We start from the raw sequence: 24,862 nt of genomic DNA, 5'->3' as shown, positions 1-24,862 counted from the left end.
TCCTTCCCTGCCAGAGAGGTGACATTCCACATCCCGAGGACCAGTCTGCGATGCCGGGAGTCGACACGCCCCGGTCCCTGCCTTTGCCTGCCACCCAGCCTGCATTGCACCCTACCCCAATGCTCATCCCTGTGGGTGGTGGGTCCACAGGGTAGAAGTTCTCGTGTATCCTGAAGGAGGCTGGGGACATGAAGTTTGAGTGGGCCATGTTCAAAGCCTCTATTACACATGTGGCAGGTAGGAGCTGTGGTCATAAGGTCATTGGTGCCTGTTAGGTGGCAACCTAAGAACCCGCTGGTGGACACCCGCAGTGAGGGAAGCCATTAGGCTGAATAAGGAGGCCTTTTGGCTTGGTTGGCCCAGGGGTCTCCTGAAGCAGCGGACAGGTACTGGGAGGCCAGAAAGGCTGCAGCTTTGGCAGTCTCGGAAGCAAAAATTTTGGTGTGGGAGGAATTCAGCGAGGCTATAGAGGAGGACTTTCAGTTGGCCTTCAGGAAGTTCTGGCAAGCAGGGCTCGACTCAGGCTGTGTTCAGCTGGGGAGGGGAACTGCTGACCCAGACTGGGGATGTTGTCTGGTGGTGGAAAGAACACTTTAAGGAACTCTTGAACCCGGCTAACATGTCCTCAGTGGAGGAGGTAGAGTCTGAAGACTCGGGGAAAGCCCCACCCATATCCCTGGCAGAGGTCTCTGAGGTAGCTAAGAAGTTCCTCGGTGGCAAGGCGCTGTGTGTGGATGAGATTCGCCCTTAGATGCTGAAGGCTCTGGACATTGTTGGGCTCTCTTGGCTGACATGCCTCATCAGTGTCGTGTGGAGGTCGGGGACAGTACCTGTGGGGTGGCAGACTGGGGTGGTGGTTCCCATCTTTAAGAAAGGGGACCGGAGTGTGTGCTCCATTTATCGAGGCATCACACTGCTCAGCCTCCCTGGGAAAGTCTACTCTAGGGTGCTGGAAGGGAGGCTCCGACCAATCGTTGAACCTCAGATCCAGGAGGAACAATGTGGATTCTGTCCTAGCCATGGAACAACGGACCAACTCTTTACCCTTGTGGAACTGCTGAGGGAGGCATGGGAGTTTGACCAGCTAGTCTACATGTGTTTTGTGGACTTGGAAAAGGCTTATGACCGTGTACCCTGGAGCACTCTGTGGGGGGTACTGCGACTATGGGGTACTGGGGCAGTACAAGCCATTCAGTCCTTATACAACCAAACTGAGAGCTGTGTCCGTATTCTGTGTCCGTATTCTCGGCACAAAGTCAAACCCGTTTTCGGTAGGTGTCAGACTCCGCCAAGGCTGTCCCTTGTCTCTGATTCTGTTTATGATATTCATGGACAGGATCTCAAGGCACAGCCAAGGTGAGGAGTGTGCCCATTTTGGGAACCTCAGAATTGCATCTCTGCCCTTCATAGATGATGTGGTTTTCTTGGCTTCATCAGAACGCAACCTCCAGCATGCACTGGGGCAGTTTGCAGCTGAGTGTGAAATGGCCGGGATGAGAGTCAGCACCTGAAGTCTGAGGCCATGGTTTTCTACCGGAAAATGGTGGATTGCTCCCTCTGGGTTGGGGATGAGTTGATGCCTCAAGTGAATGAGTTCAAGTATCTTGAGGTCTTGTTCACAAGTGAGGGTAGGATGGAGCGGGAGATTGACAGACGGATTGGTGCAGCATCAGCAGTAATGCAGACCTTGTACCGGACTGTTGTGGTGAAGAGGAAGCTGAGCCGGGAGGCAAAGCTCTCAATTTACCAGTCAATCTTCATTTCAACCCTCACCTATGGAGCTTTGGGTAGTGACCGAAAGGGTGAGATCGCAGATACAAGTGGCCGAAATGAGTTTCCTCTGTAGGGTGTCTGGGCTCAGCCTTAGAGACAGGGTGAGGAGCTCGGACATCCAGAGGGAGCTTGGAGTAGAGCTGCTACTCCTTCGTGTCGAAAGGAGCCAGTTGAGGTGGTTTGGGCATCACCTCCTGAGCGCCTTCCTTTGGAGGTTTACCGGGCATGGCCAACTGGGAGGAGACCCCGGGGTAGACCCAGAACTCGCTGGAGGGACTACATTTCCAATCTGGCCTGGGAACACCTTGGGATTCCCCCAGGAGGAGCTGGAGGGTGTTGCTGGGGAGAGGGACGTCTGGAGTGCCCTATTAGCTTGCTGCCACCGCGACCCGATCCCTGAGAAGCCGCTGATGATGAATGAATGAATGAATGAATAAAAGTGAATTAAAGCAGTGATGTGTTTCAGAGGTAACCTAGCTTTAGATAAAGTTCAGCAAATTAGATAGGGGTTAAACCCTATTAAAAACTATTCAAAAAAGAAAATTAAACATCTGTTGAGCTAGCCTTCATAGAACTTTGCTCACCAGCATAATTAAAAACCAGAAAAAAAAACCCACAGAGAAATTCATCAAAACTTCCTAAAGCAAAAGTAAACCCTCTCCTGGATTTTGTTAATTTGTTAATCTTGTTTTGCAGGTTGCTTTGAATTCACAAAAACCTTCTGATTAGATGAGGTTTGTGATTAATTAATCCCACAGTGAGGAAGCAGCATCTGCCTGTTACAATTAAAAAGAGACTGCTCCTCATTAATAGGCATCACATATGCAAATGAGGTCATCAAAGACAGCCGATAGGCAGCTAATGAACACATCGCACGGCACATCTTCCATGACGATTTCAACCAGACAGGTGACAGGTAAACATGACAATTATTACTGTAAACACAATGTGGCGTTTGCAACAGATGAACGATCACTGTCACAATGAGGAAAGTTTTCAGATGAAAAAAAAGAGCTTCCATTTTGAAAAATAAAATTACAGCGATTTTGTTCAGTATGTGTCTTAATCTGAAACCTCTGGGTCAAGTGAACTTCTATCATTTTCTCATTCTTAGACAATATAACATTATTAACAATATAAGAAACACTTTATAAAAAGTTCAGTTGTTGCTAATACTTTATTTATGTTTAATAACTAATTCATTAATTGTTATAAATCAGTATAAAATATTAGTAAAAAGCCCTTTTGGGTTGACATGTTGGGAGCCCATGTGGGCCATGGACCAAAGAACTTCTCTCTGAAACCATGATTAGATGAAGATAGACAAACCACTCCCTATAACATTTATCTTAAACGTAATCCCTACTGCTTAATTTAGCCACTACCTAACCTAAACCCCAAATTTAACCACTGTAACTGTAGTTGCTCTTGCTACTGTGTAGAAATTGACTTTTGCGTATGCATTGCACGACATTTTCAAGACGTGTTATTTGTATGCTGTTCACTGAGAATGTGAACTAGCAAGCCTCACTGGTCACATGGTTTCTGAGAGAATGTATACAGAGACGATCTTGCATTAATAAAATATGGCCTCCAAACAAAGCAACCAAAAAAGCGTTTTTATTAATGCATTGGGACAGCTTATTGCTGATCTATAACTTATTAATAAATGAGTTATTAATCATTGATAAAGTAATGAAGAACCACTTTAACCTTATATAAAGTATGCCTGTAACTTGGTACCTTAGATTCTATATTTAGTACAAGGTACAAGTGAGAGAGCTGTCTGACCATAGTTTTTGTTTTTGGGGAAGGGTGAGGTAAACTCCGGTACAAACAGTGACAATTAAACCTCACAGCATACCGTGATGGCTATAATCAATAAGGGAGTATGTCCTTGTATCTCCAGGGTTGTTGGCTGTAGTGCCTGGTGAGTGATGAGAGAGCAGCCTGGCTCGCTCTGCCCCCACACATGTGCCGAGCTCAGGGCATTTCTCTTATTCCCCAGCTTAGCACCGGATTTGCCCTCCACAAAGGAGTCGTGGCTACAGCGTCTGACCCCGACTCGAACCCCTGCGCTGCCCACCAGAGGCTGCGGACATGCACATGTACATGAGTCCATGTGCAGCGCACATCTGCACCCTGATGCATATGTATTATCTGTGTGTGGCATGACTCCCCTCAGCCTGCAAAAGATAACCCTTGTCCTTCATCAAGAGGTTGTAAATAAAGTTCAACAGGAATGAAATCTGAAATGATATTGCCAATGATATTCGCAATATAATTTCAGATTTTATATGCCACCATTTTATAGTTGTATGCTATTCGTGAGTAAAGATAATAATTTGGTCATCAAGAATTTCCATCGATCCATTTTCATTACCTTAAGGGGAAAAGTCACCAGTCCATCGCGGGGCCCCCACACACAGAATCACAGTTACTCACACTCTCATTCATACCTCTGGACAGTTAAGTGTCTCCAGTTCACCTGATACGCATGTTTTTGGTCTTTTGGAGGAAATCCATATGAAAATTGAGAAAGCACCCAAACTTCACATTAGGTCCCCCTCAATCCATAATGTTGAGTCCATTACTGTTTTCATATCTAGGCTAAAGCCTCTCTCTTTCCCCCAGGCTTTTTATAATTCTTTTCTACCTTTATTGTTCCAGTCCCCCTATGTGCTACCCTCTCTCTGTGTATGCTTTTATTGCTTTGCATTGTTTCATAATGTCATCTATCATTGTGTTTCTGTTACAGTTTACAGCATCCATGGGTTTGTAAAAGATACTTTAAAAATGTAATGCATTATTAGTATTCATTATTTAACGGGCGAGACTGAACTCAACCTCTTAGAGAAAACTGTAACCACTGACTACCTCATCGAGCATGTGCAATATCGAATTAGCCAACAATCAAAATACGTATCTTGCTCAAAATGCACATCTTGCACATCTTCAAATATACATCTAAATCAGAAAAAGTTACTGGTTACAGTATTCTTTAAAATTAGGAAGATGTTTATGTGAATGTGAGCTGTACACTAATGCTCTGAAAAAAATCATAAAGCAATGTCTGTGAATTTCTATATGTATGTGTAAAGAACATTTTTGCAAGTGTAGTATAAGTTCTAGCCCCAGTTAAAGGGGGAGAAAAAAAATCACAATTTTCAGCATTATCTTGACATGTATGTTGTAGGGATGTCCATTAGCAGCCATAACAATGAGAGCATTGTTTTGTGTGTCTCTGACATGCTGGTGAACATTTGTGGAAATTGGCTGCCAGTGATACTATGAATATTATGAATTATGAAAACTAAAACCCTTACTTCCTCGTTTGCCACGACCTTCAATGAGCTTTATTGAAATAGGCTATATTGTATAAGAAAATGTGAATAAGAATTCTCCATAAAGCTGTTGTTGCAAAAATCAGGATCGTTTCCCTTTAATGCCAAACTTCAACCTAACTGTCAGCATCTGTTCACCAGGTTTTCTGTCTCTCCCCTTTGTGCAGTGAGAAAAACAAACTGTAAAAAAATAAACTGCTGATGAAACATGCTGATGAATTTACCTCTCGTAGCTCCTGCAAGATGGCATTGAGCCTCTCATTCTCTGACTGGGCATTGGAGGCCACAGACTGACTCAGCTTCAGCTCCGTCTGCAGCTCCAGCAGACGGCCCATATAGTAGGCCTCCTTCGAGGCTGACTCTTGCAGCAACGTCTCCTCATTTGTCTCTCCATCCTCCGCCACCTTGCGCTGGTTGGAGTATGCCTGGCCAAATGCCTGGGGAGAGAGAATAGCAGGGGGAGGGTGGAGGTTAGAGGCAGGGTTACAGTTAATGCCATCAATTTGTGTCACAGCTCTGAAGCATCACCATTAATGACGTCATTTGTGAGTGCCGCGTATGAGAAAAAAAATTAACAGGGAATTTCTACTGGCTTTACATCCACTGACATGTAGATCCAACACATCTTTACAACTTACCCCCACTAGGGGCGCTACTACTGTGACTCTAAACATAAACACACCTGCGGGGGCTTTTCCTCAAGGGTACCTGGTGTTTGTCTATGCAAGATGATATTTCACCCCCACCGGTAACTTCGATCAATAGAAACAGTGTTCCCATTCTCCTGACACAGGTTTTCACAGCACTGAGAGCTGACTTGTCGTGATAAAGGAGGTTGGGCTTGATTGAGGAGATCAAAGCAGCCATTAAACAGCACAACAAGCAGCAGCCAATGACCCCTGAACAAAAGCTGCACAGTGAAGGTGGATGCTGTTCATTCTGCGTCTATCCACTCAGCACAGGGTGATATAAAGTTGTGCAGAAATATAATATCTTAAAAAATAAAATGAAAAAAAATTAATTTCTTTGATGTATCCCTACATTAATGGCTTGGAAATCTGCACTGCATACACTTTGTTTTGTCGAATTCCTGTACATTAAGCTGCAGCTGTCTCTGTGGCTCCATTAATATTTGGACATATCTTGCACTACAGTGCATCAGCAAGTTGTGGACATTACATCAATAAAAGGTGTTGACTGCCCTGCGTGGTCTATGTTGGAGACTGTGGATCAATAAGTGTCCTAAAGTGCTCTCTGCAAAGATCTTATGAGCCACAACCATGCACCACCATGCCCTGTACATATGAGTTTATCATTTGAAATGATTATTTACTTTCAGTGTATTGTGGTTCTTTGAATGTGTTACTAAACCATAATTACCATGCAATGGTGTACTGGTCATCGGGCATAGCGGGACATATCCCGGTGGGCCGCCACATCGGTGGGCAGGTGGGCAGTCAAACAAATCCATGACAGGCCCTGTGTGCCTCTCATTCAGGGTCTGCATGAGAACATGCTGCGTGCGTGTTCCGGGACTGCGCTCACTGGCCAATCACAACCAAGTTAGTTAACGTGTGTTAACATTCTAAGTATCACGCAGCTGTGAGATGACCAACGAAAGTCAATTGGCCTGCACTATCAACACAGCGACTTAGTCACTGATATGTTTTTATCTATAAGGTCATTCTGGGTACCCTCCCCTGTTATTTATCTATCTTTCTGTCCATACAACACGGGTTACAGTCTCAGGACACCTTGCAAATGACTGTTCCTAAAGTTCGGACTGAGCTGGGCAAGAATACCCTTTATGTGTTCTGCACCATATGCCTGGAATAGCTTGCAGAATAGACTTAAACTCCAGGACTTGGTTACTCTATCAGAATTTAAAGGTATGGTTAAGTCTATAGAATCTGAGTCTATTGGAAATTGTACATGTTTCAATTGATAACAGGTTTGTATCTTTTCCCTTAATTTTTATGCTATTTTGCTCTTTGAGATATTCTGTTGTCTTCATGTGAGTGTGTGCTGAAACTGGTGTACTGCTGCCATTCTTGGCCAGGTGTCTCTTGTAAGAGATTTTAATCTCAATGGGACTAACCTGGTTAAATAAAGGTAAATGAAAGACATGGATAAGAAAATATCAAAAAGTAAAGGAGGGCTCAAAAAAAATTAGAGAAGAAGGGAAGCAGGTATTAGAGGCACGGACTTCCAAATGTAAACAAGCACGAAACTGTCCACACCTACGGTGCACCTGTGCTGTGTATGCAAGTGGAGCAAGGCAGTGTTCACCAAGAAATGCGGGGGACCAACAAATAGCGATTATGTTCCAGGGATTAGTCATATCCTTTAATGCCAACCCAGCCACTGAGGATGCACAAGCCGCTGCATTCTTAATGCCAGTCCCAAGCCCGGATAAATGGGGAGGGTTGAGTCAGGAAGGGCATCCGGCGTAAAATCTTTGCCAAATCAAATATGCGGAACATGAATAATGTTGCATTTATGCTTGTCGCAATGTCGCTGACTGTCTCCTGGTATCTATGGAAACGTTTCGCGTCACGCGCTGTGTTGTAAACAGTAGCGAGTGTTCTTTTTATGTTTGAGCGCGCGTAAACAACGCTCTCAAGCAAAACCATGGCAACGCTCGAACACCTCGTCCCTTCAATCCAACTATCCAATCACAGCTAAGCGACATAATGTGCGCGAGTCTGCGACATAAGAAAATGTGTCGTGTACACAACAGCCCTGGGGGACAAAACGTGTCTCTCATGACGTCAAAATTGTCGAGAGACATCTGTCTGCTAGCCGACATTTGGAGTATAAATTGGGCCTAAGATTTACATACCGGATGGATCGGTCAAGGCCACCAGTACTGTTTACCAGCAGGATGCCGGTGGAAACTATGCTACTGTTGAGCGAAGGGGAAGGAGAGGGGGGAGGCATGTCCAGAGGCAGTGAGAAAGAAGGAAAGGTAGGAGTGTGGAGGTGAGAGTCAGAACTTTGAATGTTGGCCCCATGACTGGTAGAGGGAGAGAGCTGGCTGATATGATGGAAAGAAGAAAGGTAGGCTTACTGTGTGTGCAAGAGACCAGGCGGAAGGGGAGTAAGGCCAGGAGTATCAGAGGTGGGTTCAAACTCTTCTACCATGGTGGGAGGAGAAATGGGGTAGGGGTAATTCTGAAGGAGGAGTATGTCGAGAGTGTGTTGGAGGTGAAGAGAGTGTCATACAGTGATGAGTATGAAGCTAGAAATCGAAGGGGTATTGCTAAATGTTATCAGTGCATATGCCCCGCAAAGTTGGGTGTAAGATGGAAGAGAAAGAAGAATTCTGGAGTGAGTTGAATGACGTGGTGGAGAGTGTACCCAAGGAGGAGAGAGTGGTGATTGGAGTGGACTTCAATGGACATGTTGGTGAAGGGAACAGAGGTGATGAGGAGGTGATGGGTAGGTATGGTGTCAAGGAGAGAAATGTGGAAGGACAGATGGTGGTGGATTTTGTGAAAAGGATGGAAATGGCTGTGGTGAATACATATTTCAAGAAGAGGGAGGAACACAGGGTGATGTACAAGAGTGGAGGAAAGTGCACACAGGTGGACTATATCTTATGTAGAAGGCGCGATATAAAAGGGATTGGAGACTGCAAGGTGGTGACAGGGGAGAACATAGCTAGGGCAGCATCGGATGGTGGTCTGAAGGATGACTTTGGAGACCAAGAGGAGGAAGCGAGTGAAGACAGAGCCGAAGATCAAATGGTGGTAAATGAAGAAGGAAGACTGTTGTGTGGAGTTCAGGCAGGAGTTAAGACAGGCACTGGGTGGTAGTGAAGAGTTGCCATATGGCTGGGCAGGCACTGCAGACATACTAGTGAGGGAGACAGCTAGGAAGGTACTTGGTGTGTAATCTGGACAGAGGAAAGAAGACAAGGAGACTTGGTGGTGGAATGAGGAAGTACAGCAAATTATACAGAGGAAGAGGTTAGCAAAGAAGTGGGATAGTCAGAAAGCCAAAGAAAGTAGACGGGAGTACAAGGAGATGCAGTGTAAAGCGAAGAGAGAGGTGGCAAAGGCGAAGGAAAAGGCGTATGGTGAGTTGTACGACAGATTAGACATCAAGGAAGGAGAAAAGGACTTGTACCAATTGGCTAAACAGAGGGACCGAGCTGGGAAGGATGTGCAGAAAGTTAGGGCGATCAAGGATAGAGATGGAAATGTGCTGACAAACGAGGAGCATGTGCTGAGAAGGTGGAAGGAGTACTTTGAGGGGCTGATGAATGAAGAAAATGAGAGAGAGAGAAGGTTGGATGATGTGGGGACAGTGAATCAGGAAGTGCAGTGGATTAGTAAGGAGGAAGTGAGGGAAGCTATGAAGAGGATGAAGAGTGGAAAGGCAGTTGGTCCTGATGACATACCTGTGGAGGCATGGAGATGTTTAGGAGAGATGGCAGTGGGGTTTTTAACTAGATTGTTTCATACAATCTTGGAAAGCGAGAAGATACCTGAGGAGTGGAGAAGAAGCATACTGGTACTGATTTTCAAGAACAAGGGCGATGTGCAGAACTGTAGCAACTACAGAGGTATAAGGTTGATCAGCCATAAAAAGAAGATATGGGAAAGAGTAATAGAAGCTGGGTTAAGAGGAGAGGTGATGATTAGCGAGCAGCAGTATGGTTTCATGCCATGAAAGAGCAGCACAGATGTGATGTTTGCTTTGAGAATGTTGATCGAGAACTACAGAGAGGGCCAGAAGGAGTTACATTGTGTCGTTGTAGATTTAGAGAAAGCATACGACAGGGTGTAGAGAGAGGAGGTGTGGTATTGTATGAGGAAGTCGGGAGTTGTAGAGAAGTATATAGGAGTGGTGCAGGATATGTATGAGGGAAGTGCGACAATGATGATGTTTGTGGTTGGAATGACAGATGGGTTCAAGGTGGAGGTGGGATTACATCAAGGATCGGCTCTGAGCCCTTTCTTGTTTGCAATGGTGATGGACAGGTTGACGGACGAGATCAGGCAGGAGTTTCCGTGGATGATGATGTTTGCGGATGACATTGTGATCTGTAGTGAGAGTAGGGTGCAGGTTGAGGAGAGGTGGAGGTGTGCACTGGAGAGAAGAGGAATGAAAGTCAGTAGGAGCAAGATGGAATACCTATGCGTGAATGAGAGGGAGGACAGCGGAATGGTGAGGATGCAAGGAGTAGAGGTGACGAAGGCATATGAGTGTAAATACTTGGGGTCAATTGTTTAAAGTAACAAGGAGTGCAGGAGAGAGGTGAAGAAGAGAGTGCAGGCAGGGTGGAGTGGGTGGAGAAGAGTGTCAGGAATGATTTGCGACAGACGGGTACCAGCAAGAGTTAAAGGGAAGGTTTACAAGATGGTTGTGAGACCAACTACGTTATATGGTTTGGTGACAGTGGCACTGAAGAAAAGACAGGAGGCGGAGCTGGAGGTGGCAGAGTTGAAGATGCTAAGATTTTCATTGGGAGTGACGAATGTAGATAAATATAATGGTGTGATGTTTAATAATGATGATTACAACGTATTAATTGGAATAAGGGATATAAGGATATATTAATCATTGGGAAAACATATGCATGAGGAACAGGGCTTGTTACAAGGACAGGAGGGTCTATAGTGGCAGTGGAAAAGTACTGAGTATGTTAGCAGACAGAGGGTCGCAGAGTAAATTAGGTGTGAGGGTCACTGACCCTAAGGGAGCAATAAGGATGTTGTGGTAAAGGGGGAGTAGAGACAAGATGTCTGTCTCCATGGAAGGTGGGAATGGGAAAGGGGGACACTGGAAGTGTTGTGGTCAGGGGGGAGTGGAGACAAATGTGCTGTGATTTGTGGTTTCAGAGATAGGAACAGGATTTTACGACGGCAGCTACGACGGCAGCTGCAACACAGATGGAGAAGAAGATTACCTGGAGTCCGGATATCAGTGAGGCGGAAACGGAGTCAGATGAACGGACCAATCAGAAAGAAGACCACACATCCATATTCAGTCAACACTTTGTATAGTATAAAGACTGGGTCAGGGAAAGGAGAGGGATTCAGACTTCGTGAACTGACACAATCTGTTGTTTGTCAGGGATAAGAAGATCTAGACCCAGAGCTCTGTAATGCTTTATCCATTTACTGCTAAATAAAACGGATGGTTTTGAGACCGAACATCTTCTCCTATTGCTTTATCAACAAACACGCAGGACTACGCTCTCACATTGATGAAGATGAGTTGGTAGAGTGAGCTGAAGTCCAACACGAAGAAGGACATGATTAGGAATGATTATATTAGAGGGACCGCTCAAGTTGGACGGTTTGGAGACAAAGCAAGAGAGGCAAGATTGAGATTACTTGGACATGTGTGGAGGAGAGATGCTGGGTATATTGGGAGAAGGATGCTGACTATGGAGCTGCCAGGGAAGAGGAAAAGAGGAAGGCCAAAGAGGAGGTTTATGGATGTGGTGAGGGAGGACATGCAGGTGGCTGGTGTGACAGAGGAAGATGCAGCAGACAGGAAGAAATGGAAATGGATGATTCACTGTGGCGACCCCTAACGGGAGCAGCCAAATGTAGTAGTAGTAGATTAGTCATATCCCGAGTGTCATGAGTAAACTAGGCTAACTATATAGCTAGCTAGCTTTGGCATGTCCTCACCACTGTAACGTTATTTGTTGACGTCCGTGTGTCCATACATCAGTTACGAGCTATGGCATATCCTCGCCTCTGTAACGTTATTTGTTGCCCTCCATGTGTCCATATATCAGTTTCAAGCTAGTTATGGCATGTCCTCACCTCTGTAACGTTATTTGTTGACGTCCGTGTGTCCATACATCAGTTACGAGCTATGGCATATCCTCACAACTGTAACATTATTTGTTGTCCTCCGTATGTCCATACATCAGTTGCAAGTGCGTCCTACCAAACGTCCCCCTCCAGTCTCTGCGACGCATGCCGTGAGAATTTTTTTTTTTAAATCGACGTACTGTTTTGGCGTTAGCATTCTCTAGTGGCCAACAACGATATTTAAGAGGAGCAGACTGAAGCTGTAAAATGGACATTGAACTATAGGCTAGGCTACATGTTCAGTTAAAACTGCTGTAACGTGTGTCTTTATGCACGCTCAACAATCCAGGCAAGGAAATCACAGAAAGTTGAATCAGTTCATCTGGACAAAACGTTTGTTGAGAGAGAAACGTTTCATCACTCATCTAAGTGACCTCTTCAGTCTAAACTGACTGCCGGTATCCCCACCCTTATAAACAATACAGTGGCATAACGACTGAAAACAACGATCGGTTTCATATGCAGTTAGTCGTGACCATTAACTAGAGTTACAATGGCCATGTGTACTATTCACAGAGGATTGGGGAATGGTTGCAATCACAGCATTGTAAGATGGCGATGGGGCCTAAGAGTACATCTGTCGCCATCTTTCTCTCAATAAAGGTTGTGTCCAGATGAACAGATTCAACTTTTTGTGATGCTGTAACTTGTGGTTACAAAATGACCCCACTGATAGGCTACTTGTTACTATTTAAGCCATGATGATGGCGTGTTACAATATAAGTCTGTGCCTACTGAAATATGTCCTGGAATGGTACTTTCCATCACCGGTCAACAATAAAAGACTATATCATTACCAGCAAGGACTGGATTATCTAGTGGGCTATGTGCTGTAATTACATTACCCCCACCCCCCACCGCCGACTGTCGTATATACTGTACTTATGCAATCAACCCTCACCAACCCAATAACCCCCCCCCCCCCGCCCCTGAGCCAGTCCCATTGGATAAGTCCAGGGCTGAATTTCTTTCCCAGTACACTCCTGTTGCCATGGGTCATGCATGACCATGTGGATGCCGATTTACTTGATCTGATACACATTTGTTTCTTCAGTAGTCCATAACTAATCAAAACACCTGACTAGAAAACACAATTCAGACCAATAGAGATGTCTCAACTTTGGACAAATTAGGTTTCTATGTATGTAATCTGATGTAACTATAACCGGAATCCAAAGTTTGATCCCAAGTCTCACGTCTGTAAAGAATCTAAAACGGATTGGTGTTATTTTCTTTGTGTGTGTGTGTGTGTGTGTGTGTGTGTGTGTGTGTGTGTGTGTGTGTGTGTGTGTGTGTGTGTGTGTGTGTGTGTGTGTGCGTGTGTGTGTGTGTGTGTGTGTTAGGTGCATTAAAAAAAAGAAACACACACAGCCTCTTTTTTCACCTCACAACTACATAATCACATTTTCTCTGCGAGAGTTAAATCATTTATGAAGCCTAGATACGATGCCGATGATATAAACAACTAGTTTGTGGCAGTCTTCTCGTCCCACAATGCCTCCAGCCAATTTTTTACCGATGAAGTTTTGAATCAGCATCGTGGTATGAGGTGTGAACGATGCAGTGAGCACTATCTTTCAGTCCCTTTGTGAGACAGGGATAATCTATCACAGCTAGACTTGTTCTGCTTCAGTGCGGATTGTAATGGGGATGAAGGCAAAATGATATTTTCTCAACACACTGCGGTGGTCTAGAGAGGAAGACTGTGTGATGTTCAGCAGATGCTCAGCTGCAAGGATGATTCAGCTAAGCTATCAATTCACACCGTCACATTTCGATGGCGCTGTCTGTCTTGATGCATACTGAGCATGTATGCTATGTACTATGCATGAAGAATGTGTGTGTGTGTGTGTGGGGGGGTGGGTGGGGATCAGTTGTGTCTTGCTGATAAATGTACTTGTTATTCACACACACACACACACACATGTACACAGACACACACACACTAGTCCAGTACCCTTTATTGACCACCTCCCTTTGTCACATTTCACCCGCTGATTCTCATTTCCCCATTTTCAGACAAGCCCCAGAGATCGGCAGTCAACGCTGGCAAACCAATAGATCTTCTCGCCAACAGGAGGGTAATTTCTCTGAAGAGGCACTCCCAGTAATGACTAGTGAATAACAGGGGCTGAAATTGCCTTGCACATGGTCAACCAGAATCCCCCACCTATACATGTATTCCATTAAATCTGCTTGGTCACACTGTGTACTCCCCACCTATTCAACTAGTCACGTAGCTATACCCTGCCACTGAACGCCCAGATGACAATCACTAAAATTAAGTCTTCGCAACAGTGATTCAGTAATGTCTCTTTTTACAGATATTCATGTCATTCAAGTTCCAATTAGCATATGAATAAAAGCAACAGTCAGTGCAGTAATACAGCTGGAACCACACAGACCACCGCAAACACAAATATTCACCAAGGACCTGTTTTGCAATCATATGGTGATAATCAGTCTTTGTCTCTTTTTCTTTCTCTAGAGTGACCTGACTCCCCCCACCCCCCACCCCCCCCCCCATCTCTTACTAATTTCTGAAAAAGGCCATTTGCCTCCTGTCTCTCCCCCTCGGGAGGTAGAGGGGGATTTTGGTGAATGCTGAAGAATGAGGGCCTCTAGAAAAACAACAACATCTGATTAAATCTCAGCACAGTGTGACTGAATGAGCTATCATTGTTGTTTCAGATGGGAGCCCGTCAACACCCACCTGGGCCTCACAGCTGCAGCTGTGGCCAAAATCTGGCCCGGACCGTGCAGGAGGATTTCCTGCATCATCATGGAAAATGTCCGGTAAACCCAGTCATAGTGATCTCCGATGTCGCCCCAAAAGAAGTTACCATCTACGTACAAGCACTGCAGTAGCTTTTGCCTCATTTCTGGCATGTCACCTAATTCCCTTCATATCTAAAGCAGCCAATTCACCTCCTCTTATAACAGTGGATTAAAGAAGTTAGTGCAGTTCACTTAATAAATATTGAAAAATATGACGGCAGCCCTTTAATGCAACAAAAAATGCACTACTATTCTCATATCTGGAAATATGCCATATTAACAAACAATACTCCGGTGTCTGGGTAGCGTAGCGGTCTATTCCATTGCCTACCAACACAGGGATTGCTGGTTCGAATCCCCGTGTTACCTCCGGCTTGGTGGGTATGCATTCTGGTCACTGCACTAGCACCTCCTCTGGTCGGTCGGGGCGCCTGTTCAGGGGGGAGGGGGAACTGGGGGGAATAGCGTGATCCTCCCACGTGCTACGTCCCCTTGGTGAAACTCCTCACTGTCAGGTGAAAAGAAGCGGCTGGCGACTCCACATGTATTGGAGGAGGGATGTGGTAGTCTGCAGCCCTCCCTGGATCAGCAGAGGGGGTGGAGTGGGGTAATTGGCCGGATACAATTGGGGGGTGGGGGAAATAGTACAAAAAAAACAAACAATACTCTGTTAGTGGTACCTTTGTTTTGTATTGTTTTGTTATGTTTCTATTTTGTTTGTTTGTTTGTTTGTTATTTTACAGTTTTATATTATCATACTATGACCACCAAGAGCTGTTTATCGTACTTATCACTACATGTTGGGCCCTATTGTCTGCTCTGTTAGTTATTTATATGCTTGTTGCACTATATGTACTATTATAGAAAATTCTATCAACAACAAAAAAACAAACAGTCAGCATGAACAACCTTGTGCACAACACAAAATAGGAAAGGCTCTGAAAATAAAAGTATGTCAGGCGCATAGACAGACACTGACCGACAGATAGAAAGTCAGACACTCAAACTCTGTCCCAGATGCAGGCAGTGATTCAGCAGCTCAACTCACCCATGGAAAAAAAATCGGTAGATCTTGGAAGCGGAGAGGCAGATGGTTTTATAACTAGCCCCCTTCAAAGGCTGGGCCATCCTCCATCTGCTTACTGTTATTTATAACAGAAGTCACAATGAACGACACCAATGGTGACGTCTCAACACTCACACACACACGGGAGCACAATATGCTCCGACCCTGCTGTTGCAGCCGTACTCGACAGCATTTTTTCCTGGGAAGAGAAAACATTGTGCTACAGCACTGCGGCAAGAATATACCTTTTCTTAAAATTATGCGTATTGTTAATGCAACTTGATGTTAATGGAGCCTAAGAAAGGTCACTGCATTGTTGGGTGCAAAATTATCACAAGTCTTCATGCCACATCACATTTCAAAGTCTGTGACGGAGATTAAATTTAATATATTTTCCTTAGGATGATATTGATAAGTGTGCTTATTACCGGCATACTGTTCAATCCTGTGTGGGGAATAGAGCCCATTATGGATTCAGCCCTAAGGTTCCCAGGCCCCCTGAGCTTCAGTTGATACAGTCTAGACAATGAAGCCCCTCCTATAGATATTCATCCCTGGGGCTGGGAAGGGGGCCCATACAGAGGGAGTGGACCAACGCCTCTGCTGGTGTTGAAGGAGGAGCACATGCAACCATGCAACCATGCAATCCTTCCCCCATCTGTGGCAAAATCCTAATGAGGAGAAACAGGCCAGTGAGAGATGAAGTTTGGGTTTGTGTGTGTGTGTGTGTGTGTGTGTGTGTGTGTGTGTGTGTCTGTCTGTCTGTCTGTCTGTCTGTCTGTTTCTGCACTTGTGTATGTGTGGATAGAGCAGGGAGAGAAGGGAGAGACGTGAACTACTTCTACAACAGTGATTAATCGCCAACCTGACCTCCAAATTAAGGAGCCGGGGGACACACAGTAACGGAGTGACCCAGAGCTGCATGGCCCACTGCAAAATATATACTTATCGTTGGTTATATAAGATCTGGATCTCCACTTGATTAAATTGTCAGGGTTAGAGAACAATATTGGATGGATTAAACTGAACACTGGAGGTCACAAGCTCAGTGAGAGGCTGATTATTAAGATATAAATAGATAAGATTAGGATTTTTATTAAATTCTCTGAATTCCCTGGTTCTAGGCCTGGGAATCAGCAAGAACCGCCCGATTCAATATTACAGCAATATTTTAGTGCCACATCGATACATATTGCAATTTTTCAAATATCTCATCATGAATATTGTGATTTGCTATAATATTTTGAGTGTCCCATCCCCCTTGTATCTACACAGAAAAGTGAAATCAGCAGTAATCCAAAGAAACTATGCAACAAATTGCATTCATTTTAAGCCCCGCGTTACAAAAGATTAAAAAACGAGTATGATTCCCTCATCCTTGTGAATGAATTACTTCCAAATGTGTATTCTACATTACCTGTTCACACAGAGGCAATAATCTGATTTGCCTTTATATGCGTAAAGCATGTAATCAGAATAAAACGCTTTAACAGACACATCATTCACAGCCTGCATCTTGTTGCTGCAGTTCCAAAATGAACATGCATCTAATTATTTATTTAAAGCCTCGAAAACACTGAGCCATTCAACAATCCTTCATTCTTTTAAAATCTCAAACGGGAGGATTTGCGTAATCCAGTGATTTTGTTTAAACATTAGTATGTGAGTATTAATTCTCGTAGGAGGTTTAAATGTTTCTGTGTCTACTTATACTGTCCTATTTAATGAACTGATGAAGGTTCAAACCACCCCTTTCAAACAATAGAAAATGTAACTCAGAAGGTATTGTCTATTAGAACTGTGGTGGGTGTGTGCTCCATTTGCAATGATTTTTAGCTATTAGTCTGATTATTAATGAGCTATTCTGAGCCATGTGGATACTGTCTGATAATATAAAGATTTTAGAAAGATCAACTGTATACCTGTTTAACAAGGACTGATTTTTATACTGAGTATAAAAATGAAGTTTAAATGAATTTAAAATTAAATTAAATTTAAATTTCATTTCATTTAGTTTAAATTGATTTTAAATGAGCTTACACTTCATAAATGAATTTTATGAAGTGTAAACTCAAATGAGAATTATCCCATTTTAAGACTCACATTAAGGCTGTTGAATTTGTTTTGTGAAGAAAGTTCAGATACGAGCCAAATTAAATCTTCCTGCAGTGTTTTGAGTTCCAGCAGGAAGTTATAAGGACACATACATACATACACACACACAAACGCACGCACGCATGCGCGCACGCGCACGCGCACGCACGCATTGAAGCATGTGTGTATGGTTCAGTCCTGTCCACATGGTTGGCCCAGTGACCGAGTCAGGGATTTCAGCACCACGGAGAGAGGCAAACAGGACTACCACAGGGAAAGCCATGCAGCTGTCTAGACAAGTCAAGTCAATTTTATTTGTATATCCCAATATCACAAATTACAAATTTGCCTCAGTGGGCTTTACAATATCCTGTCTTTAGACCCTCACATCGGATAAGGCACAAATCCCTAAAAGGAAAAAAAAACAGGGAGAAAAAAATAGGAAGAAACCTCAGGGAGAGCAACAGAGGAGGGATCTCTCTCCCAAGATGGACAGACATGCAATTGATGTTGTGTATACCCTCCAAATACAACTGTGTGTGTGTGTATGAGAGAGAGAGAGCGCGAGAGAGAGAGCACATGCATGTCTTTTGTCTACATAAACTGTTATGCACACTATACACAGGAGACTGCACTACATCCTGCAACACCTTGCCTGCCCAGCGACATATGCAAGGCTCCTGTTGGACTTAAACTCAGCGTTCAACAGCATCATTCCAGAAATCCTCTCCTCCAGCTCACTGTATTCTCCGCCATCTGTCAGTGGATCACCAGCTTCCCGACAGGCAGGAAACAGCAGGTGAGGCTGGGGGAAGTCACTTCTGGTATACAAACAGTCAGCACTGGTGCTCCCCAGGGATGTGTCCTCTCCCCACTGCTCTTTTCCATCTACACCAACGGCTGCACCTCCAAGGACCCAGCTGTTAAACTACTGAAGTTTGGAGATTACACTACTGTCATCGGACTCATCCAGGATGATGACAAGTCTGCATAGTGGTGGGAGGTTTGAGCAGCTGGTGCTCTGGTGCAGTCAGAACAACTTGGAGCTGAATATGCTCAAGACTGTGGAGATGACAGTGGCCTTAAGGAGACACCTCTCAGCAATGCTCCCTATCCCAATATCCAACAGCCCTGTGTCAAATGTGGAGACCTTCAAGTTTCTGGGAACTACCGTTTCCAAAGACCTAAAGTGAGAAACCAACATTGACTCCATCCTCACAAAGGCCCAGCAGAGGATGTTTTTTTCTGTGGTAATTGAGGAAATTTGGTCTGCCAAAGGATCTGTTGAGCCAGTTCTACACCGCAGTCACTGAATCTATCCTGTGCACATCCATCATGGTCTGGTTCAGAGCAGCAACAAAACAGGATAGGAACAGACTGCAGTGAACAGTAAGAACAGCAGAAAAAAATAATTGGCACTCCCCTGCCCACCCTGCAGGACTTGTACACCTCTAGAACCCGGAAATGGGCAGACAGAATCAACACAGACCCCTCACATCCATGGCCACAGTCTGGTTGAACTCCTACCCTCTGGCAAGTGCTACAGAGCAATGTGCACCAAAACCACCAGACACAGGAACAATGTTTTCCCACAGGCCATCTCTCTCATGAACACTTAACAGCATGGTGCAATAATGGACACTTATTATACAAACATAACACTTTGTAAATAGCCCCCTCTAGCCAAGATGTCTCACTTACATATCTATGAGGTGCACTACCTCTTTTTAAATCAGATGTGCAATACAAATGTACAAATGTACAACCCAGCCACTGAGGAGCCACAAGCCACTGCATTCTTAGTGCCGGTCCCAAGTCCAGATAAATGGGGGAGGTTGCATCAGGAAGGTTGCATCAGGGAGGGCATCCAGTGTAAAACATTTGCCAAATCAAATATGTGAATCATAAATCAGATTTCTATACTGGATCGGTCGAGGCCGGGTTACCAACGACCACCACCAGTACTGTTAGCCAGCTGGGTGCCGGTTGAAACTATGCTACTGTTGGGCAAAGGAGAAGGAGAGGGAGAAGGCATGTCCAGAGGCAGTGGGAGAGGAGGAAGAGCAGGAGTGTGGACATGAGAGTCAGAACTTTGGATGTTGGCACTATGACTGGTAAAGGGAGAGAGCTGGCTGATATGATGGAGAGAAGGAAGGTAGATATACTGTGTGTGCAAGAGAAGGGGAATAAAGCCAGGAGCATCAGAGGTGGGTTCAAACTCTTCTACCATGGTGTGGATGGGAGGAGAAATGGGGTAGGAGTAATTCTGAAGGAAGAGTTTGTCAAGATTGTGTTGAAGGTGAAGAGTGTCAGACAGAATGACGAGAATGAAGCTGGAAATTGAAGGTGAGTTGATGGATGTTATCAGCGCATATGCCCTGCAAGTTGGGTGTGAGATGGAAGAGAAAGAAGAATTCTGGAGTGAGTTGGATGAAGTGGTGGAGAGTGTACACAAGGAGGAGAGAGTGGTGATTGGAGCAGACTTCAATGGGCATGTTAGTGAAGGGAACAGAGGTGATAAGGAGGTGATGGGCAGGTATGGTGTCAAGGAGAGGATTGTGTAAGGATAGATGGTGGTGGATTTTGTGAAAAGGATGGAAATGCCTGTGGTGAATACATATTTCAAGAAGAAGAAGGAACAAAGGGTGACCTATAAGAGTGGAGGAAAAAGCACATAGGTGGACTGTTATGTAGGAGGCGTTATCTGAAATGGACTGAAGACTGCAAGGTGGTGACAGGGGAGAATGTAGCTAGACAGCACTGGATGGAGGTCTGCAGGATGACTTTAGATATCAAGAAGAGGAAGAGAGTGACGGCAGAACCAAGGATGAAAAGGTGGAATTTGAAAAAGAAAGATTGTTGTGTGAAGTTCATGGAGGAGTTAAGACAGGCACTGGGTGGTAGTGAAGAGTTGCCGGATAGCTGAGCAACCACTGCAGAAATAGTGAGGGAGACAGCTAGAAAGATACTTGGTGTGTAATCTGGACACAGGAAAGAAGACAAGGAGAATTGGTGGTGGAATGAGGAAGTACAGCAAAGCACACAGAGGAAGAGATTGGCGAAGAAGTGGGCTAGTCAGAGAGATGAAGAAAGTAGACAGGTGTACAAGGAGATGCAGCATAAAGTGAAGAGAGAGGTGGTGAAGGCAAAGGAAGTTGTGTATGGTGAGTTGTATGAGAGGTTGGACACTGAGGAAGGAGAAAAGTACTTGTACCGATTGGCTAGAAAGAAGAACCGAGCTGGGAGGGATGTGCAGCAAGTTAGGGCGACGAAGGATAGAGATGGAAATGTGCTGACAAGCGAGGATAGTGTGTTGAGAAGGTGGAAGGATTACTTTGAGGGGCTGATGAATGAAAAAAATGAGAGCTAGAGAAGGTTGGATGATATGGGGGTAATGAATCAGGAAGTGCAATGAATTAGAAAGGAGGAAGTGAGGGCAGATATGAAAAGGATGAAGAGTGGAAAGGCGGTTGGTCCAGATGACATACCTGTGGAGGCATGGAGATGTTTAGGAGAGATGGCAGTAGGGTTTTAACTAGATTGTTTAACACAATCTTGGAAAGCGAGAGGATACCTGAGGAGTAAAGAGGAAACCTACTGGTACCGATTTTCAAGAACAAGGGCGATGTGCAGAACTGTAGCAACTACAGAGGTATAAAGATGATCAGCCACAGCATGAAGATATGGGAAAGAGTAATAGAAGCTAGGTTAAGATTAGTGAGCAGCAGTATGGTTTCATGCCACGAAAGAGCACTACAGGTGTGATGTTTGCTTTGAGAATGTTGATTGAGAAGTATAGAGAAGGCCAGAAGGAATTGCATTGTGTCTTTGTGGATTTAGAGAAAGCATATGACAGGGTGCTGAGAGAGGAAGTGTGGTATTGTATGAGGAAGTTGGGAGTGGCAGAGAAGTATGTAAGAGTGCTGCAGGATATGTACAAGGGCAGTGTGACAGTGGTGAGGTGTGCAGTTGGAATGACAGATGGGTTCATGGTGGAGGTGGGATTACATCAAGGATCGGCTCTGAGCCCTTTCTTGTTTGCAATGGTGATGGACACGTTGACGGACGAGGTCAGGCAGGAGTCTCCATGAACTATGATGTTCGCAGATGACATTGTGATCTGTAGTGAGAGTAGGGAGCAGGTTGAGGAGAGCCTGGAGAGGTGGAGGTATGCACTGGAGAGAAGAGGAATGAAAATCAGGAGGAGCAAGACAGAATAAATATGTGTGAACGAGAGGAAGGACAGTGGAATGGTGAAGATGCAAGGAGTAGAAGTGACGAAGGTGGATGAGTTTAAATACTTGGGGTGAACTGTTTAAAGTAACAGGGAGTGAGGAAGAGAGGTGAAGAAGAGAGTGCAGGCAGGGTGGAGTGAGTGGAGAAGAGTGTCAGGAATGATTTGCAACAGAAGGGTACCAGCAAGAGTTAAAGGGAAGGTTTACAAGATGGTTGTGAGACCAGCTATGTTATATGGTTTGGAGATGGTGGCACTGACGAAAAGATGGAAGACGGAGCTGGATGAGGATGTGCACATCCTTGATAGGGAGGAAAACTGGTTTGAACAGGGAGTCAACTGAGACTCTGCCAGAGATGCTGTGGTGAGTGTGCGTCATGTGACTGCTTACACCTGTAGAGGTACCTCGTATGTGGTTATTGCAATGACGGATGGGTTCAAGGTGGGGGTGGGATTACATCAAGGATCGGCTCTGAGCCCGTTCTCATTTGCAATGGTGATGGACAGGTTGACGGACGAGACCAGGCAGGAGTCTCCAGACTATGATGTTCACGGATGACATTGTGATCTGTAGTGAGAGTAGGGAGCAGGTTGAGGAGAGCCTGGGGAGGTGGAGGTATGCACTGGAGAGGAAAGGAATGAAAGTAGGAGGAAAACGAAATACATAGTATGCGTGAACGAGAGGGAGGACAGGGAAATGAATGGTGAGGATGCAAGGAGTAGAGGTGACTAAGGTGTATGAGTTTACATACTGTTCAGAGTAACGGGGAGTGTGGAAGAGAGGTGAAGAAGAGAGTGAAGGGAAGGTTGGAGTGGTTGGAGAAGAGTGTCAGGAGTGATTTGCGACAGATGTGCACCAGCAAGAGTTAAAGGGAAGATTTAGAAGATGGTAGTGAGACCAGCTATGTTATATGGTTTGGAGACAGCGGCACTGATGAAAAGACAGGAGGCAGAGCTGGAGGGGGCAGAGTTGAAGATGCTGAGATTTTCACTGGGAGTGATGAAGAAGGACAGGGTTAGGAATGATTATATTAGAAGGACAGCTCAGGTTGGAGGGTTTGGAGAAAAAAACAAGAGATGCAAGATTGAGATTCCATTTAATTTATTCCATTTATTATTCCATTTAATTCTTTGGGGGGGGGGGTGAGTGATATATGTAAGTACTAGAAGCTGCTGTGTACCGGAGTCAAATTCCTTGTATGCATATGCACACTTGGCCAATAAAGTTGAGCCTGATTCTGATACACTAACTGTTTTATGCATTAGATCCTGGCCAAATTATCCATTTAGAACAGCAGGTTTAGACTACTGTTTATCTTGCCAATAAACTAACAGCAGCATTAATAAAACAACAATAACCATAAACAAATATAGAACAGATTTTAGACAGGGTTTAATGTGCAGCTTGACAAATTCAGGCCTCTAGTCGGTTACAATAGGAGTGATGTACTGAAATGTAGACCATATCAACAGTTGTCACGTTCACTGAGATCTGAGGGCAAAACTGAGAGCTTAACACATAACTGATATCCCACTACTAACATGCTATTAATATACAGATTAGGGCTGCACGATTATAGCTAAAATAATAATCCCCAATATTTTGCTTAAAATTGTGATCATAATAATTACTTATCATGATTATTCATCCATTTTGGTTTTGTTGAGCATTTTAATTGAAGAGAAGATTGTGTTCACATTCAAAATGTATTTCAGAAACCAATAATTAATTGTTATAATTAATCAATTAATTGTGAAAGCCAATATCACATTTGCGATTCATATACAATTAATTGTTCAGCCCCATTACAGATAAATTGCTATATTTAGAGCCATATGCAAAATTGACTAGATAGACAGACAGACAGATAGATAGATAGATAGATAGATAGATAGATAGATAGATAGATAGATAGATAGATAGATAGATAGATAGATAGATAGATAGATAGATAGATAGATAGATAGATAGATAGATAGATAGATAGATAGATAGATAGATAGATTTGTTAGAGTTGTAAAGAATGGTATTTTGGAGGTGTAATAAATTGAGTGTAATATTGCAGAGAGATAAGCAATGTGCTAAACTGCATGCACCATACCTCTAAGATAATAGCTTTTACTTTTGAAGCATTTTGATGTCTTTCTCCAAATCTACATGAATCAGTAAACAGGATTTGATTACAATCGAATTTGATAAGCGAAATCAACACTGAAAAAATCTGATACAATATCCGACCCGACAATGTGATTCGATATGATAGCTAGCAATACCCAAGGAGGATGTACACTAGTGTTTTTTTACTCAAACTACTTAATTTTGTATACTGACTGCAAAAGCTGCTGCAGGAACATCCCGATTTTACACCATTATTCAGTGGTGGCGGGACGGAAGAGGATGGTGACCCTGGCTGGAAGGCGCGTTGTGAGCCCATTGATGTGTGGTGTAGATGCTTTGCTGGCTGCTCACCGTGCAAGGGCTACACTCTACTTGACATCACTGGGGCTGCTGAAAGGAAAGCCATCAAGTCTTCTATGGAGGCTGCAGAGAGGGCCTCCAGATGGCTTTGGATCAGAAGGAGTGGGCCAATGCTTCTGGGACACAAGCCAGGGCCTGATCAACCCTGGCTGGGTCACCTGAGAGAGGGTATATGATGTTGAAAGACCCAAAACACCCGAGGGCCTCAGGAAACATCACTGATGATGCGTCCCAGTCCATTCTAGGATGTAGTAT

The 24,862-nt window shown here is 44.3% G+C and overlaps 1 protein-coding gene across 5 annotated transcripts in view; it reads right to left on the bottom strand.

Annotated features, from left to right (window-relative positions):
* The window catches only part of bicd1a (bicaudal D homolog 1a), a 104,756-nt gene that overhangs the window by 14,901 nt on the left and 64,993 nt on the right, over positions 1 to 24,862 (bottom strand). For all 5 annotated transcript variants that reach the window (XM_056281593.1, XM_056281592.1, XM_056281594.1 and 2 more), the window contains exon 2: positions 5,342 to 5,554. In XM_056281593.1, coding sequence (XP_056137568.1) covers positions 5,342 to 5,554 — 213 coding nt within the window. The remainder of the gene's footprint in view (positions 1 to 5,341; positions 5,555 to 24,862) is intronic.

The sequence above is a fragment of the Lampris incognitus genome, chromosome 6 (assembly GCF_029633865.1).
Source record: "Lampris incognitus isolate fLamInc1 chromosome 6, fLamInc1.hap2, whole genome shotgun sequence".
NCBI classification, from domain to species: domain Eukaryota; kingdom Metazoa; phylum Chordata; class Actinopteri; order Lampriformes; family Lampridae; genus Lampris; species Lampris incognitus.
The sequence above is the reverse complement of the archived record's forward strand: the minus strand, read 5'-3'. Positions and strand labels throughout refer to the sequence as shown.